The sequence below is a fragment of the Perissodus microlepis genome, chromosome 23, assembly GCF_051167445.1.
Source record: "Perissodus microlepis isolate ML-2025 ecotype Zambia chromosome 23, ASM5116744v1, whole genome shotgun sequence".
Taxonomy (NCBI): domain Eukaryota; kingdom Metazoa; phylum Chordata; class Actinopteri; order Cichliformes; family Cichlidae; genus Perissodus; species Perissodus microlepis.
In genome coordinates, this window is record NC_140482.1 from 32,212,591 (window position 1) to 32,229,740 (window position 17,150).

General features: G+C 44.7%; 1 protein-coding gene across 2 annotated transcripts in view; it reads left to right on the plus strand.

Moving 5' to 3' along the window:
- The window catches only part of LOC146361817 (uncharacterized protein C1orf21 homolog), a 29,886-nt gene extending 18,837 nt beyond the window's left edge, over positions 1-11,049 (plus strand). For both annotated transcript variants that reach the window (XM_084922537.1, XM_084922538.1), the window contains exons 3-6: positions 4,438-4,520; positions 5,543-5,610; positions 8,075-8,135; positions 9,524-11,049. In XM_084922537.1, coding sequence (XP_084778663.1) covers positions 4,438-4,520; positions 5,543-5,610; positions 8,075-8,135; positions 9,524-9,568 — 257 coding nt within the window. In that variant the 3' untranslated portion in view covers positions 9,569-11,049. The remainder of the gene's footprint in view (positions 1-4,437; positions 4,521-5,542; positions 5,611-8,074; positions 8,136-9,523) is intronic.
- The last annotated feature ends 6,101 nt before the right edge of the window (positions 11,050-17,150 follow it).

A 17,150-nucleotide genomic window follows, 5' to 3' on the forward strand; every position in this document is an offset into this window, starting at 1 on the left:
TTTTAGTGACAGTGAGAGACAAGCTGTAACTGACTTTCATTTGTGAGCAGCTGTGTCAGTCTCTGGAAACACATACCGGCACCCGGCGTGTCTCCTGCATCTCTTACTTACTTCACTGATTAATCATGAGTCAATAACTTTTATTAGTTGTGTTATCAGTTTGCTATTTCGGTGATAATGTGTGGGAGTATTACTCAGAGATGAGATATCAGAGTATCTTTTTGGCATTTTAATAAACACGTAAGGGCTCTGAGTCAGTCGTGACCTCTCAGTCTAATCTAATACAGACATCTAATTAGCCAATCACATGGCAGGAACTCAGGGCACTGAGGCGTGTAGACATTTTCAAGATGACCTGAAGTTCAGACTAATTGCCAGGGTGGGGAAGGAAGGTGATTTTAAGTGACTGTAAATGTAGTTGTTGGTGTGAGTGCTTCAGATACTGTTGCTCTGCTGGGATTTTCCGACGTGGCCGTGTCCGCCGTCACAGAGATGATATGATTCGACTGGTTTGGCTGCGTTGAGCTGGAAGGAAGGCAACAATAACTCAAATAACCACTCATTACAAACTAGGTGTGCAGAAGAACATCTCTGAATCCGTAGCATGTTGAAGCTTGAAGCACATGGGCTGCAACGGCTCCTGTGAGCTACATACAGGAAAGTGAAGCTGCAGTCTGCACCAGCTCACCCAGCTAACTTGGGGTTAATATCTTGCATGCAGACTGGAGTCAAACCACCAACTTTCCGATTAGTAGGCAACCTGCTCTACCACCTGAGCTAAAGCCACCCCAGGCTTTCTGACATGCTTTGAGTAGAAAAGCTCTATGTAAGAGCCAGTCCACACCGTACCCATCTTCCGATAGCTCAGATAGTCTCAAACTGGTTTGTTCGTGATGATGAATCTGATCCAATAGAGCAACTTTAGGATGCGGTAAACGTCATGGATGCAGCAGCTGTGAGGGATGTTTCCAGCAGTGTGCTGAATCTGTGCCATAAAGTATTAAGATGGTTCTGAAGTGTTAGCAAGGTGTTGCCTAATGTGTTCCCACAGCCAGTGCTTTAGTTCAGTTGTAGTTAACTGTATAACCTTCCTCCGATAGTTCAGTGACTCCAGCCGAAATGTTAAACGGGCCTTGCAGTAATAAACTGTTTCTCTCTTTCTCTTCCTGTTTTTCATCATTTTATCCCTGCCGGCAAGATTTCTGTTCAAAATATCATAAACATTTTTTTTCTCTCTTCTCCTTTCAAAGCTGATTGTCATTTCATTGGAGCGATGGTTGGTGTGTGTGTGCGCCCGTTAGAGATGAGGGTTCGCGTTCAGGTGTGAGTGTCACGGCCAGACCGATGATGGCTTGTAGCCAGGCTGGCTGAGAGGGAGGACACACAGCAGGAAGGACAGAGTGACATAGCCACAGGACAGGCCAGAGAGCTATGAGAGCAGACACACACACACACACACACACACACACACACACACACACACACACACACACACACACACACACACACACACACGCGCGCTTAAATAAGGCGATTTAAATGACTCATACCCAAACAAACACTGCACTCGCATGAAATGACAAACGTGCTGATTCAAAGACGTTTCCATTTCTATCTGCAATGAAACATGCTTGTGCACACACACACATGTGAACACACACACACACACTCTGACTGCTGGTACCTTAAGGTCAGCGCGGCGCGCCGCTCTGTAATCAGAGATGTGAACGACGTCCACATCACAAAATCGCGGCTTCTCAAAATAGTTCTTCCCTTTCATCTTTCCCCTCTCCGACGGGTTCCCTCCCTCTCACCCAAAGCGAGCCCAGCATCGATGTGACGAAACACCCATGTCATCTCTTGTGACACAGCGTGCCACGCGCACGCACGCACGCTTCACATACAACTCGCGCAGCGTGACCACTTTCTTTGCTCCTATCTAAATCGAAGCAAAGTCTGTGATGTGATGACTCTTGATTGGTGCAAGCTGGGTCACTTTGATCTGTCTGCCGTTTATCGTCGCGTTCAGCTACTATCCTGTGACAGAAGCAGAACATTCAAACACTTTAACCTCTCAGGCTGCAGCTCACCCAAATTATAATGCCACATGCTCCTCAAAGCTTGCTTTAAAATTCCAGTTTAGGCTGATTTAGTGTAAATCCAGCAGCTGCTGCTAATTTTACCCCCTCTGTTCGTTTGTCTCTGCCCTAAAAAAACAGATTATATAGCTTGAAATTGATGCTGTTGCCCCTCTGCCATCAGGAGAGCAGAGGAAATAGATCTTAGTACTGTTTCCTACAGTAGCACCGTATGCACTTGTGTTTACAGAGCAGATCTGAGCTCGGTGAGCCTGTGCTGTGTTACAGCGCCGTATGTGTGTTTGTCGGCATGTTCAGACAGGAGCTGCTTTGCTCCGACTCGTTTACATTCCTGAGACAAACAGCAGAAAAGGAGCTGGCATTTGTTTCTCTCGTCTCTTAATCTCTGCCAGCGTTCTCGCTTTCTCTCTTTCGCTCGCTAATTATTTCGAATAAGCGTCGTTCAGCTGCACGCCGATACTCGGCTCTAAAGACACACGTGCGCGATGTAAAAACACAGGTGATCGTGGGCTTAAGCACACATCAGGTGAGGAGTTGGGCGAACCCTTCAGCCGGGTGCGCGGGGGCATAGATGGACGTCACGCCGACAGACACACTGCAGAGAGAGCGTGGGGGCAAAATACAAAGTGTGTAAGAGATAAAGCCACTGGTACTTATCGCCTTCTCAGCTGCTTTATCAGTTACGAGGTAGTCAGCAGAGCTTGTGTTGTTGCTCAAGGTTAGGCGGGGCTCAGGGTTACGCAAATGTGCCGTACATATCATTTCACGTTACGGTCACTCTTATTAAGAGCTTGTCTAAAGGTCCTAAAACCATTCCAATGCGTCCCACATCACTGATCATTAATAATCATCAATAAACATGATAAACACATGGCTGGCAGTAGGCCTCATCATACTGGAACTGTACAGTGTGTTCACTTTGGTCTTTAAAGGCTCATTAATTTCATCTAAAATACAACAAGAAGCAACCGGAGAGCACAAACATCCGCCCAGGCAGCTCGCTCTCTGGGCACTGTGTACTTTTAAGGGAACAGTAGAGTATCTTCCATATATTCATGTGCATATAGTACACATGTAGCATTCACTCCATCGGTTACACATTTAGTAATTGTACATTTATTGAAACGGTTCTAATCTGTTACTGTTATGTGTCTAAAAAAAGTCATAATAAAGTAACACAATCCCTGTGTGACATTCCCTGTAAGCATATATGTTGTCAATGCAACATTTAAATAACTTTCAGATCAGTCTGTTCACCATAAAGGAGGGTCAGAGGTCAAATCTGACATTTTAAATCTTACTTTTTATATTTTGACAATATGCACACGTTCTACGGCTTTTTGTCAGTTTTCATGACAAAATCATGAAGTTGACCTTGAAGACCTCGATGGACGTGAGCCAGGTTGTAAACACGACCCCGCTCTACGCCCCCCACAAAGTTTGATCACACGGCATTCAAAACTCTTCAAGCGATCGCGTTCGTGGACACAGTGAAAACCAGAAACAGAACCACCCGAGTGTAAGTCATAAAGGACTGTGATATTTGTTTATGGACTTAATGATAAGATCCGTAATGAGTATCGGCTGCCGTTCGTTAGTTCGCACAGTTTGCACTTGTGTGGGTTGACTGTGTGCATCGCGATATCTCGGCTGTTCTTGGACTAATCATCGGGGCTCGGACGGTATCGGGAAAATAACTTTGGATGATTTATTGCCCTGAGTCTGAGCTGTGGGCTTGATTGAGGCCGGACGTTCTGGGCGCGGTGGTTGAACCGTGCAGATGGTTGCGCCGTTTGGTGACGGCCAACACTCTTGCTGCCTCTGAGTTTGTCTTAACTGTCTTAACCGTCTAAGCTGTCCATGAAGCCCAGAAGCTGTTTAACTGATCTTAAATCCCCTGCAGCTTACTCCTCCTTATCGCCTCTTTTTCTCCCCCCCCCCCCCCCCCCCCCCCCCCCCTTTTCGTCTCCTCTCATTTCACATACCCACTGCTCACTTATTCTCCCTCGGTGTCTGCCCGTCGTTGCTTTCTCTCTCATCAGATGAATTGCTGTAGCTAAAATGGAAACTTGTGTCCTCCTGCTTATCCCTCAGCTGTCATCTCCACTTTTCAGTACACCCCATCAGGTCATAGTTATCAGATTACCTTGAACCAATTATAACAACAATCAATGGAATAGTCGCTGGCCATGTTGCTGTTGCAGCGAGGTTACAGTAAGGCTGACGAGCCGTTCTTAAACTATTTCTGAAAGGAATTTGGTCCCTGTTTCTTCTGATAAATGCAACTTATTGTTCTTTCCTCCCTCCTTTAATCATCCCTCATTCTCTCTCTTTCCAGACGAATACAAGAAGGGAGTGGAGGAGGTGAAGTACATGAGAGGGGATGAAAACCGAGTGAATGCACGCAACCAGGAGAACCTGGTGAGACACAAACACGCGCACACCATCCGCTGACAGCCTGTCATCCGCTCACAGACTCGCAGACCTTTTCCTGACAGTCCATCAGATGAGGCGAACAGACTGCTGTTTGTGTCCAGAGGCGGCTCCGTCAGCCTGACCAGCCTGCACGCACACACATATTGTCTTAGTGCAAAAAACACACACAAAACTTGCCTCGCATGCAGGTAGAAACAACGCGAGGCGTGTGTGGAATGTGTGGGCCGATCGCTCGGTTGGTTTCACTCCCTCCTGCAAAACTTTTAGGTCTTCAGTGGTGCAAAGACATACTATATCGTGACTGGGAAAGTCATTCTGCTTCAGAAATTTGCAGAACAGCTTCCCTGTTACATAATAATGTTTGGATGCATTATTCCTCAAAAGGTGAAACTTTCAAAAACAGGTTTTTATCCTCTCCAGATCACTAACTGACTGAAAAGAATGAGCGTCGTGTAAATTAGGTCTGCCTTCATATTCACGTTCACGTTATTTTATTTTACCTGTAGGTAGATTTGGTCTGCAGTCATGAGTCATACCGTCTCACATGCGCATTTTCAGTACAGACACAACAGATAAGCACTGTATTCAATGCAGTTTTATTTATATAGCGCCAAATGAGTTGTTGTAAGACACAAGCTGCGTTTTTACATAGCCCGGTCTGTCCGCCGTTTGTGGTCTGACCAGCATCCGTGTAGCTGCTTGCTCTCACAAAGTAATCCTCACTCAGAGACTCAGAGGTGGAAAATGCATGTTGCGGAAACACAGCAGGAAACGCATGCATGGTGATCAACCTTCATCAGAGCCGATAATCAGTTTTATTAGGCATACATACATTATGCCTCTTTCCCGTGTCCCACGACTGTCGCGCAGTGCCGTCTGGGTGAGGATTGTAATTTGATCATCCAGGTTTGATGTGACATTTGCTTCCAGTGATGTAGCTGTTTGTTTTAAACGTATCTATCAGCTGATAATGAAAACTAATGGTGTGCATGTGCGTGCGTTTTCAGGAGAAGAGTAATGTCCAGCACAAGGGCAAACAGCAGAAAGAGGTTCCTGCACCAAACATCAAATCCAAGTAAGTCATGAGTAGCGGGTTTAATCTCGTAAACATGCAGTGGGAATAAATAATAACATCTATTCTTTATGGGCAACTTCGGTAATTTGAATGACAAATATCAAAGGTACATTTTTCTCACATTACGTAATATTTTTTGTTTTGTTTTGTGACAGAGGAAGCCACAGTTTCTCTTTCTGTTTCCACGCTGATTTCGGCTGTTTTCAATGTTCAAAATGAACTGTTGAGCCAGAGGTTCTTACAGGGAGTGCAGAATTATTAGGCAAGTTGTATTTTTGAGGAATAATTTTATTATTGAACAACAACCATGTTCTCAATGAACCCAAAAAACTCATTAATATCAAAGCTGAATGTTTTTGGAAGTAGTTTTTAGTTTGTTTTTAGTTTTAGCTATTTTAGGGGGATATCTGTGTGTGCAGGTGACTATTACTGTGCATAATTATTAGGCAACTTAACAAAAAACAAATATATACCCATTTCAATTATTTATTTTTACCAGTGAAACCAATATAACATCTCCACATTCACAAATATACATTTCTGACATTCAAAAACAAAACAAAAACAAATCAGCGACCAATATAGCCACCTTTCTTTGCAAGGACACTCAAAAGCCTGCCATCCATGGATTCTGTCAGTGTTTTGATCTGTTCACCATCAACATTGCGTGCAGCAGCAACCACAGCCTCCCAGACACTGTTCAGAGAGGTGTACTGTTTTCCCTCCTTGTAAATCTCACATTTGATGATGGACCACAGGTTCTCAATGGGGTTCAGATCAGGTGAACAAGGAGGCCATGTCATTAGTTTTTCTTCTTTTATACCCTTTCTTGCCAGCCACGCTGTGGAGTACTTGGACGCGTGTGATGGAGCATTGTCCTGCATGAAAATCATGTTTTTCTTGAAGGATGCAGACTTCTTCCTGTACCACTGCTTGAAGAAGGTGTCTTCCAGAAACTGGCAGTAGGACTGGGAGTTGAGCTTGACTCCATCCTCAACCCGAAAAGGCCCCACAAGCTCATCTTTGATGATACCAGCCCAAACCAGTACTCCACCTCCACCTTGCTGGCGTCTGAGTCGGGCTAGAGCTCTCTGCCCTTTACCAATCCAGCCACGAGCCCATCCATCTGGCCCATCAAGACTCACTCTCATTTCATCAGTCCATAAAACCTTAGAAAAATCAGTCTTGAGATATTTCTTGGCCCAGTCTTGACGTTTCAGCTTGTGTGTCTTGTTCAGTGGTGGTCGTCTTTCAGCCTTTCTTACCTTGGCCATGTCTCTGAGTATTGCACACCTTGTGCTTTTGAGCACTCCAGTGATGTTGCAGCTCTGAAATATGGCCAAACTGGTGGCAAGTGGCATCTTGGCAGCTGCACGCTTGACTTTTCTCAGTTCATGGGCAGTTATTTTGCGCCTTGGTTTTTCCACACGCTTCTTGCGACCCTGTTGACTATTTTGAATGAAACGCTTGATTGTTCGATGATCACGCTTCAGAAGCTTTGCAATTTTGAGACTGCTGCATCCCTCTGCAAGATATCTCACTGTTTTTGACTTTTCTGAGCCTGTCAAGTCCTTCTTTTGACCCATTTTGCCAAAGGAAAGGATGTTGCCTAATAATTATGCACACCTGATATAGGGTGTTGATGTCATTAGACCACACCCCTTCTCATTACAGAGATGCACATCACCTAATATGCTTAATTGGTAGTAGGCTTTCGAGCCTATACAGCTTGGAGTACGACAACATGCATGAAGAGGATGATGTGGACAAAATACTCATTTGCCTAATAATTCTGCACTCCCTGTAAACTGTGGTGGGGGCCCCCTCTCAGAGCCATGCAGCCAGTAGAAAGGGGACCTAGAAAAATGTGAAATAATCTTGCGAATGAAAAATAAGCCGAAGTTATCAGGCTGAACGTTATTTCACTCGAATTCGAGCCGGAGCCTTTTTATTCTGACGAGTTCTAATGAAAACAAACAGAAATGATTATTGAAGCGCGTCTGAATCTGGCTGAACTGATGCGTTCATAAGCGGCTGCTTCCATTAAGTTGTCACCTCAGTATGTTAATGTTATGACGTGAAGCGAGCGATATTTTGTGTCTGGCTTTTGTAATCCTGCCTCGTGGCCGGCCCCCGCTGCGTGCATATTGATGAGCCTCTGCGTGCGTACATCACGGCTGCTGCCGGCTGCAGTCTTTAGTCTTTTGCTGCATTAATTCTTTATTAAATGATCTTTTAAAATCCTCCAAACAGAACTGTTTCTCACACTGCGGTGAGGGATGTGTGTGCATGCGTGCGTGTCTGTGTGTGCGTGTCTGTGTGTGCGTGTCTGTGCTGTATGTGTGTGTAGGGGGGGGTTGTAATGGAAAATTCTCATGATGAATTTGTTGCCTCCCCCTCTCCTCATCTCCATCCTCCAACTTCCTCTCCCCCCCTCTCTAACTTTTCCATTTGTGTCTCTCAGCATTCACACGTCAGAAAGCCAGCAGGAATTTTTCAGGATGCTGGATGAGAAGATTGAGAAGGTGAGGAGGCTGGAAGTGGGGTTTGTTGGGGAGGGTTGCAGTCAAGGAGGGGCAGGGCATTTAAAATAACAGCTGGATCCTAAACCATTAAACATCTCCCTCACTGAGGGGGAGGAACAGGTGATCGCCACGGTGATGAGCGCTCGCTGCTCTTAGTCTGCCTCTTGAATTACGCTGCAAGCTCATAAACAGTCAGAAGCACTCAAAGTGAAATGAGGAATCCTCGATTCAGCTTCGCTATGACGGATTTAAATTTTCACCTCGGCCTTGAAACGTGGGTGAGGAAATGTAGCTACAGCGTGAAGATAGTAAAATGTTGGTGTATATTCGATATATTTCAAACATCTGGAGTTGATTGCAGGAGTTGCGAGTAAAAGTTGCACCCTGGGACCTGTTTTGGTTGCAGCTGAAATCGGAGAGTACGTCCACGTAGGTTTTTGGTCATCGTGGTCTTTTTCAAAGGCGTTCCTTCTCATCCATCAGACCCGAAGGAGCCTCTTGGATGAGAGGTGGAACATTTTTTAAAAAACGTAAAGAAGTGCAGTCATCTTCTCTTTTAAACTGTTATGAAATTTGGAGAAGTTTGAATGTTCCCTGCAAATTATGAGTGACCAAATCACGGGGAGGTGCAACTGCCAGCAACCGCTCTGCAACCGGTCTCTAGGCCTGTGTGACGGGGACCTAAAATCAGACTGATGTACTGTGTTTACACTGGATGTTGCCTCCAAACAATCACAGCTATTATGGTCTGTAACTGCAGTGTGTAGTTAAAGCCGTGTTCCAGCCATGGCACAGATTTAATGCGATTCTATAAATCAGCTCTGTGACTTGTTTGACGTCAACAGAGAGCTGCACAAATGAGAATGACGGCGAATGCTGGAGGAAAAAACAGATCTCCAGATGAATGATAGTGATACTTGCTGCAGAGTCTGATGGATAGGGTTACATGATGGATTTTTACTAGGCCGCTGTTTTCTTGTATAAATGCAATCGGGTCATAATATGTTAATGTGGCCCAAAAATAAAGCCCGTTAACAGAGCTTTAATTACTGTCTGGTGTTTTAATCAAAACATTATGAGTGCAATCTGCAAATCTGAAAAAAAGAAAACATATCTGTTACATTAACGTTGAAGTAAAAGTCTTTTAATTTGAAAAGCATCATTACTATAAAGTAATACAGAGTGGAAATATTCCAGTACTGCACTCGGCGTCCTTCTGAGGCGTCCTGTGATTTCAGAGCTTTTTTGAGGAGAGTTGGAGAAGCTCTGCAGCTAGTTTAGCCCACCTTTGAGCACTTTATCGGGTGCCTGCAGACTGATGGTGGTCTGTGTAAATGAGGTGGTGTAACAGGTGTCGGCTCTTCTCATAGTCATGCTTTTGTTTGCAGGGACGAGACTACTGTTCGGAGGAGGAGGAGGAAGATGGGACATAGCACAGAGGCCCCCAGGAGTCACCCCCACAGAGAGCCTCACCGTGTGTGTGTGTGTGTGTGCGTGTGCCTGAGAGAGCGCTAAATCAGTGTTTAACCGATGGGGTGTTGACAGGACACTTTATGTTGGTATGATTTTGTGAGTTGTTGAACATGTGGCAAAGATAATACTTTAAATACAAGTGAAAGAGTGGGGGATGCTTGAGACAGAGAGAGAGAATGGCATAAAGAAAACTTTCTTCAGAGACTATACAGCCCTCCTTACTTAGCGCCTCACCCCTTCAGGCCCCGGGTGGACAGATGGAGGTGGCGAGGGATGAAGTGACAGGCAGATGAAAGGAGGGAGGGATGGAGGATGACGCGGTGACGGATGTGCACACATCGCGTGAACTCGGTGAAGGACTCGCCTCTGTCGGGTCGGGCACGGCCGTTTCCTCGAGCTGGATAAAGGCGGCTTCGCAGGCCTCCATCTGTCCTCCTGTCTGTCTGTCTATATTTAACCCCTGCAATTGGACAAAAGAACTTCCCAAATACAGAGGCCCAGGAAGGAGGAACATGTTGGTGGGTGTCTCGAGATGCACGAGTGGAGAAGAAAGAGCGCAGGGAAGGAGATATCTAACACTACCAGGATCCACACTGAACTCTTTGGCCTGCCTGGCTACAGTCAGGCCGGCCTGGGCCGCGGCAGCCTGAGAGAACGGGTGAGGGAGGAAGAGGGAAGGCGGAGAAAGGGGGGAATATTTTGGGGATATTTTAATAAGAGAGAATATGGAGCGAGCTGGTGATTTGAAACTCAACTCCTCCTGCCTTGAAGTCAAGGACCCTGTTTTTGTTTTAAAAACTTTTTTTTTTATTCTGTTCCAGCCAATCATTCACTCAAGCCCTTCCCTTCCATGATGTTCTTTTCTTCAGTTTGTTTTACTCTTGGCTTCCATCGTAGTGTATCCTCATCAAAGCCATTATCGCCCTCACCGCCACAGCAATCAGAGTGAAGCTGCATAATTCACCGCATCTGTGTCTCAACCCAATCCGTCCTCCGCCTTTTACCAGAACCTGGCAGAGCCGTGCTAACGTGCACGTGCAGTCTATTCTCGTATATATGGTAGCACACACTCATTCCAGCACACGTTCGGCATATCGATATGAGTCACTCAAACACATTAATGTGTCCTCCTCATTTCACCAGCAGACTGTCATGTGCATCAGTCAGAGGTGTTCCATGTAGCTCCACATTTCTGCTTTGGCTCAGTGTTCACACACACACACAGACACACACACACACACACACTGGCACTGAAGCAGCAAACTGGGCTGAGCTTAAGGGGAGGATGCATGGTTGCCGTGGAGACACAGACCTAATCACTTTTTTTTCTTTTTCTTTGATTTGTTTTGTTTTGTTGCTGTTGTCATCTTTACTGGATACTTACTGTTGTATTATTTTAAATACTTTTTTCTATTAAAAATAGAAAGCGCAGAAGCTCTGATCCTGTGTGTACCATGTTAATGTGTGAGCGCGCGCGCGCGTCCCCGCTACTCGGAGCAGAGTAATGGAGCGCCATGATGCCGGCAGTGCACTGAGGAGGGAGAAGTCAGTCTATTTTTCTGTGGTCATGCTGCCTGAAGCCATGCAGTCAGAGCGCATTCATTCATAACTGCAGCGCTGTGCTCTGCCACCTGCTGGCACAGACTCAGTACTGCAGTCTGCTCTGCAGGCGTTCTAATAAATACATATAAACATATTTTGGCCATGATCAACAACTTCGTGGGCACTCACATTTTTTTTCCTAGTTCAAAATAAATCAGTTAGGTGTCAGCAATTCTCCAATAAGTATTCAAATCACGGCTCTTGAAATTATTTATCTATATGAATGTGAGCCCTCCGGGTGCATGAGCTAATTCAGCCTAACTGTCAAGCGGAGGTCAGCGTGACATCTCTCAAACACAAAGATTATTCAAAGAGCTTCAGGAGGCAACGAAATCCTGCTTAAAACAACACGATCTACAAGCTTAATTGTAAAACATGCAGGGGGACACGACCTCGTCTCACATTTAAATCATCTAAATATAAAATATATTTAAATCATATGCTCGTATATCCCCTCAGACTTGATGTAGGAGTGTGCTGCAGCAGGCACACAGCTGAATGAATATCATTCATGCTGGTAAAGATGAACAGGGGTCTGTTGAGGCTGTGGTGTTGGCCTTTACTTCGCTGAAATTTTACCTTGAATCCTTTTTTGATAAAAAATTGTTGGGTGGAGTGGGTGTCAGTTTTTAAGCTCTCTGAAGGATGGTTTGATGGGAAAAATGTGATATCAGCACTAAAGCGATGGAGAAGTAGTGGGTGGAGGTGGAGAGGCAGCCTACGTGGAGGTGAGCACAGCTAAACAGGTGAGTGTCAGCTGTTTCTGTGATGAAAATAACAGTGACGATACACAAATGCAGCGGTTGGTGGGTTACTCTATGCTGTTACTCACCTTGGCTTGTAATCACCTGATTCTAAGACCCGGTTAGAGAAACTTCTGCCAGGGATAGCGGGCCTGCTTTCTTCTTCACATGCCTGTAAACCCCAGAGTGCTCCTGAGCTCGGCCTAATGTGCACACTTGGGACTGCGCGTATGATGCCTTGAGTGGGTAACACTGGTAGAGCCGATCTCCTCGTTATGAAGGGAACATTTGGTGGCCCCGCTGTGTCTTTAATAGCTGTCTCTCTGTAACACACAAAAACTCCTTCTTTACCTTGCATGACTCACTTGCAGGGGCGCATGAGGTTACAATCAGCAGCCGCTGAGCACATCGGCAGCGTGAAAGGCTCCCTGTGGGACGGCGCTCGCGGCAAGGCTCTCCCACACAGAGAAATAAAAGTGTTGGAGGCAGACACGGAGAGGGGGAGAGCGGGAGCGAGAAATTAAAATGAGGGAGTCGGGGAGGTGAGAATGTAGGAGGGAGAGAGTGAGGAGGAGACGGATGTTGCCCGTTAACCTCAGACAGGAATATGGGCAAGAAAATGTTCTTTCCACCCTGACGTAAGTACCAATAAAGAGCCCACTCCTCCCTGCTTCCAGTGCGCGCGTGTGTGTGTGAACAGCCCAAAGTGTGAAAGTCTTTTTAAGGTACAACATGTTCTTGGCTTTCTGAGTGATTTAAATCCAGATTCTTAAAAAATATTTGAGCTAAATTCACTTTCATGGATTCAAAGTGGAACGACACTGCAGTGGCTTTAAACTTCCCCTAAAAGCCTTAAAACTTAAGCACCTCCTGTGAAACACCAATAACTGAGATTTAAACCCACTAATTAATCTGAGAGTGACTCCAGGTCTGCTTGTGTTGCGTTTTCTTGGTTGGATGATTTTTGTTTTAATCCAGATTACAGATGTAGACTTAAAAATTCCACAAGTTGTAAAACAAATGTTCAGATTTAGTCACCCTGGGATTATTAGCATCAAAGGAAAATAAACTGACAGGCAGAAATAAGATACTCTGATATTTGGATCACCTGAAGGTGTCTGAGGAAGGCTAGATAGCTTTTAGAAGATCTATATCGATTAATTTTTAATAGGACAGAGAGCAGAGTGTAAAAAAGAATCAATTTAAAGCTTACGTTTTAAGACTGCCGCACTCCAACGGGCCTTAAATTTGAGATACTGTTATAGGGCAGAATAATTTTTATGTATTATAAAAATTTAACCTGGCTTAACTTCAGTTTTAACCACGTGTGTAGACAGTACTGCATTTTGGATAGAAAATAATCACCTCACACATGCAGGTGAACATGTCTACGCCTGCGTATGACAGCCACATGAACGTATAAATATTCCTTGCATGTGGGAGCATGGTGCATGTTTGTGTGTGTGTGTGTACATGCAGACGTTGCCCACGTAGACAGTATGAGTCAGCTGTGAGAGGCAAACGGATGGCTTCCTGCCTGGATGCCCAGCAGGCCTCTGCTCAGTGTCTTAACTCTCTCCAGCACTTCCTGGCTGCCTAATACCCACTGTGGAGTAATCCTCTCTGTGAGCTCTAAACATACCTAAACACAATGTCAACCCCTGAACCTCCTCGTTCTCATTTTGTTTGGAGAAGCATACAGTTTCCATCCATCTACAGCGCGACTTAATAATATGTCCGTGTCTTTTAACCAGGCGTATGTAAAACCTCTAAGGATCCATGCTATGGATTACCCCGGAGAAGATGCAGCTCTCACGAGGGGGAGACCAAGGCTTACGAAAGGTGGAATTAGATGCATTTGCATTCACGCTGCACACCCACAAGAACTGACCTACTTAAATCTCAGGAAGCTAATTGTTGAGCGCATACACGCCCATGAGCAATTATGCAACCGCTTGGATGCGTCTACTTCATGTCAACATCACGATCTGATGATGGCTCAAGTGTGATGAAAAAGCACATTTTTGCAAATTCCATGCATCACCGAAGTGACCAGCGGTGCAGGAAGGAGTGAAATGGATAGCCACACAGCCTGATTGGCTTCTGGTTCTGCACTTGTATTGTATTTTGCTGCAGTCTGCCAAATTCCCATCAGCTGAGTAAGCAGCCAGCGCCGGAGGAAAGACTTCAGCCTTGAGTCTAGTGGTCCTGAGGAGGCTGTGTGTCAGGAATAGGAGCTGTTTTTAGTTGACAAGTGTGGGAAAATTTTGACCATTGGAAGTGGGGATGAGTGGTTTAGTCTCCATCTGAAGTCCTTCAAGATAAGACTGTATGTGTGTGAGAAAGAGAAATCTAATTCAGCAAGGATAAACCGGCAGCACCATCTGCTGGCTTGGGATTTCCCCATGATGCTGACACATGCCCGTGCACACCCTGAAAAGGGTTCTCTGCATGATCAGGCACTATCTATTGGAGGTGTACATCACCCAGACAGCCGGGGTGGACGCCCACCTATGTACGAGTCCACACATATAAATCAGCTCGCTGGCATTGCAACTAGAGTGGATTGCAACCTCTCCTCTCCTGAAATCACTGGCTTCCAGTGAGCCGTAGCAAAACAGCTTTAAAAGACTGCTGTGTGCAGCTGTCGTTATATGTGCCGGGTCGGTAACGTTTCACACGACTATGCCTTTACTCTTGTATTTTCCATTTTAAACTACAGCAAAATAAAAGTAAGCATAACCTTTGCTTTGTTGTCAAAGGAAGCACAATCCTTTCTTCAGCTGGTTTTATAAGCCTCCTGGTAGAGAAAATAGCAGTACATATTTATCCTCCAGCTTTCTCTGACACAGTTTTCTAGTTTTTCAGTTAGGAAGGATTTACCCTTCTATTTCAAGCCAGAGCAGAGAAAGCACGGTTATTTAAGCAACCACAGTTTAACAAACCCAGAACCTTGGCAGCTTTTAAAACACATTTCTTCCAAACATGAGGGGAAAAAAAGAGACAGTTCAGCTCTATCTGTCATCCACAGATCAGTTACAGCAAAGACAAATGGCTTCACGTCAAGTACGCAACCAAAATTACAAAGCAGATGTTTTGCTGTGACAGAAGAGCGAATTCAAGCCAGCAGTGCCTAAAACTGACGCTGGTCCAGCAGGGCGAGGTTGTTCTCCGAGAGTTGCAGAGAAAGTGCAGAGTACAGTGACTAACACGGGTTTATGAGCATTTTCTTCTTTTTTAGGCTGAACCTGAAGACTCCCGGTCCAGATTGGCCAGAGTTTGGACCTAAATGTTGTTGCTGTTTATGTGGCCCTGAGAAAGCTGCCATCATCTTCATCTCTGACCCTTTTTAAAACAGCTGTGTGTAGCAATAAAAAGGACAGGTCCAAAATCTGTAAGGGTGGGGTGTCAGGACTGTAATTCGGAATCGCTCTTCATGTCTTTGGGAAAGCACTAGAGGGAGCTGAGGCATCACGCAGACAGAGAGCATCCAGCAGCAGACAACATGGCAGAATACTCTCATTACCAGGTGGCAGAGATCCTAGCTTGCATAAACACAACTGAGTCAAGACAGGGACAGCAGTAAGCCAGCTTTGTCTGTCTGTCTGTGTCTGTCTGCTATAATTAAAACAGGTTACCCGAGGGTTACTGTAATCATATAAGAGCAGAAGATATAATATCATAATAGGATGTAGAGATGGCTGTAGAGAGGCTGACTTTTGGAGTGCAAGGCGGAGCATTTTAGACACACTAAGCGAGTGGACTGTGACTTTCTGCCTCTGTATCGGAAATGTTCTCATATGAGTTTGACACATTTTCCTCGTGTGATTGGATAGTTAGACACTTTGTTTTTATTCAAAGAAAAAAGGCCTCTAGTGTGGCTTTAAACACTTTAAGTGTCATCACAGACTTCAGTTTTAGACCTGCCATTTAACTTGCGTCTCCTCTCTGATTGGAGGAAACGGAATCTTTGTCTGATGATAATGTGTTTTCCATTGTTTTCCATTGTATGTATTGTTGTTTTTTCTTGGTTTGTTTTCTATATCTGTACAAAGGTTTTGCAGGCCCACACCGGGTAACATGTGGAGATAAATATTCTTGTGTAGAAGTTCTTTGAAAAACCTTCAGGTTTTAAAATGAAAAAGAAAAGACACCCAAGTTTTCAGCTTTATAACAGTACACTTTTGGCTTCATTTAATTTAAGAATGTCAGTCCACAAAGAAACTTTTATGGTAAATAGACTAGTTCTTTTATAGCGCTTTTCTACTCTTCTGAGCACTCAGAGCACTTTACACAACTTGTGCATTCACCCATTCACGCAAGCACATTTTCTAAGTGCTTTCTAACTAACATTCACACACACATTCATACTCTGATGGATGCATCGGAGAGCAATTTGGGGTTAGTATCTTGTCCAAGGATATTTGGCATGCAGACTAGGGGAAGCCAGGAATCGAATCACCAACCTTCCGATCAATAGATGACCTGCTCTACCGCCAGAGCTACAGAGCTACATCCCTTCATTTATCAGAATAAATTTAAATTTAAGGATGTCTACAAATATAAAGAATGAGTGATCCTTTTCAGGGCCACAGGTGGGGCTGGAGCCTATCACAGCTGTCTTAGGGCAAGAGGCAGGGTACACCCTGTTTGTCACAAGGCTAACACATAGACACAGACAACCATTTGCACTCATATTCACACCTATGGGTAATTTAGATTTCCCATTTAACTTATCCACACTAACTGGATTTCTTTGGGAGGGCACTTGGAGAAAACCCATGCAAACACAGGGAGAACATGCAAACTCTGCACAGAAAGACCCCGGCCTGATGCAAGAACCTTCTTGCTATGAGGCAACGGTACTAACCACCGTACCGCCCTCATTCTTTATGTTTTTTCGTCTGAACAGCCAGACTTTCTTGTTTTTTAAAACAGTTCTCCAGCTTTCTGAAGCTCTTTTCTTGAAACATTGACTGCTTTTGACTCTTCTTTCAGTCCTGGTACTTGTACCTGACCATTTTTGTTAAATGTAATGAATCATTCAAGCATAAAAATGGCACTTAACTCAAGGGATGAATCAATTTAATGTCTACAGATAAACAGCAACTGTGGAAATAATCATTTTTAAATCGTATCTTCAGTGTTTGCACCAGTCAGATGATTCATTAACAAATGTGAGAAAAACATACAAGTC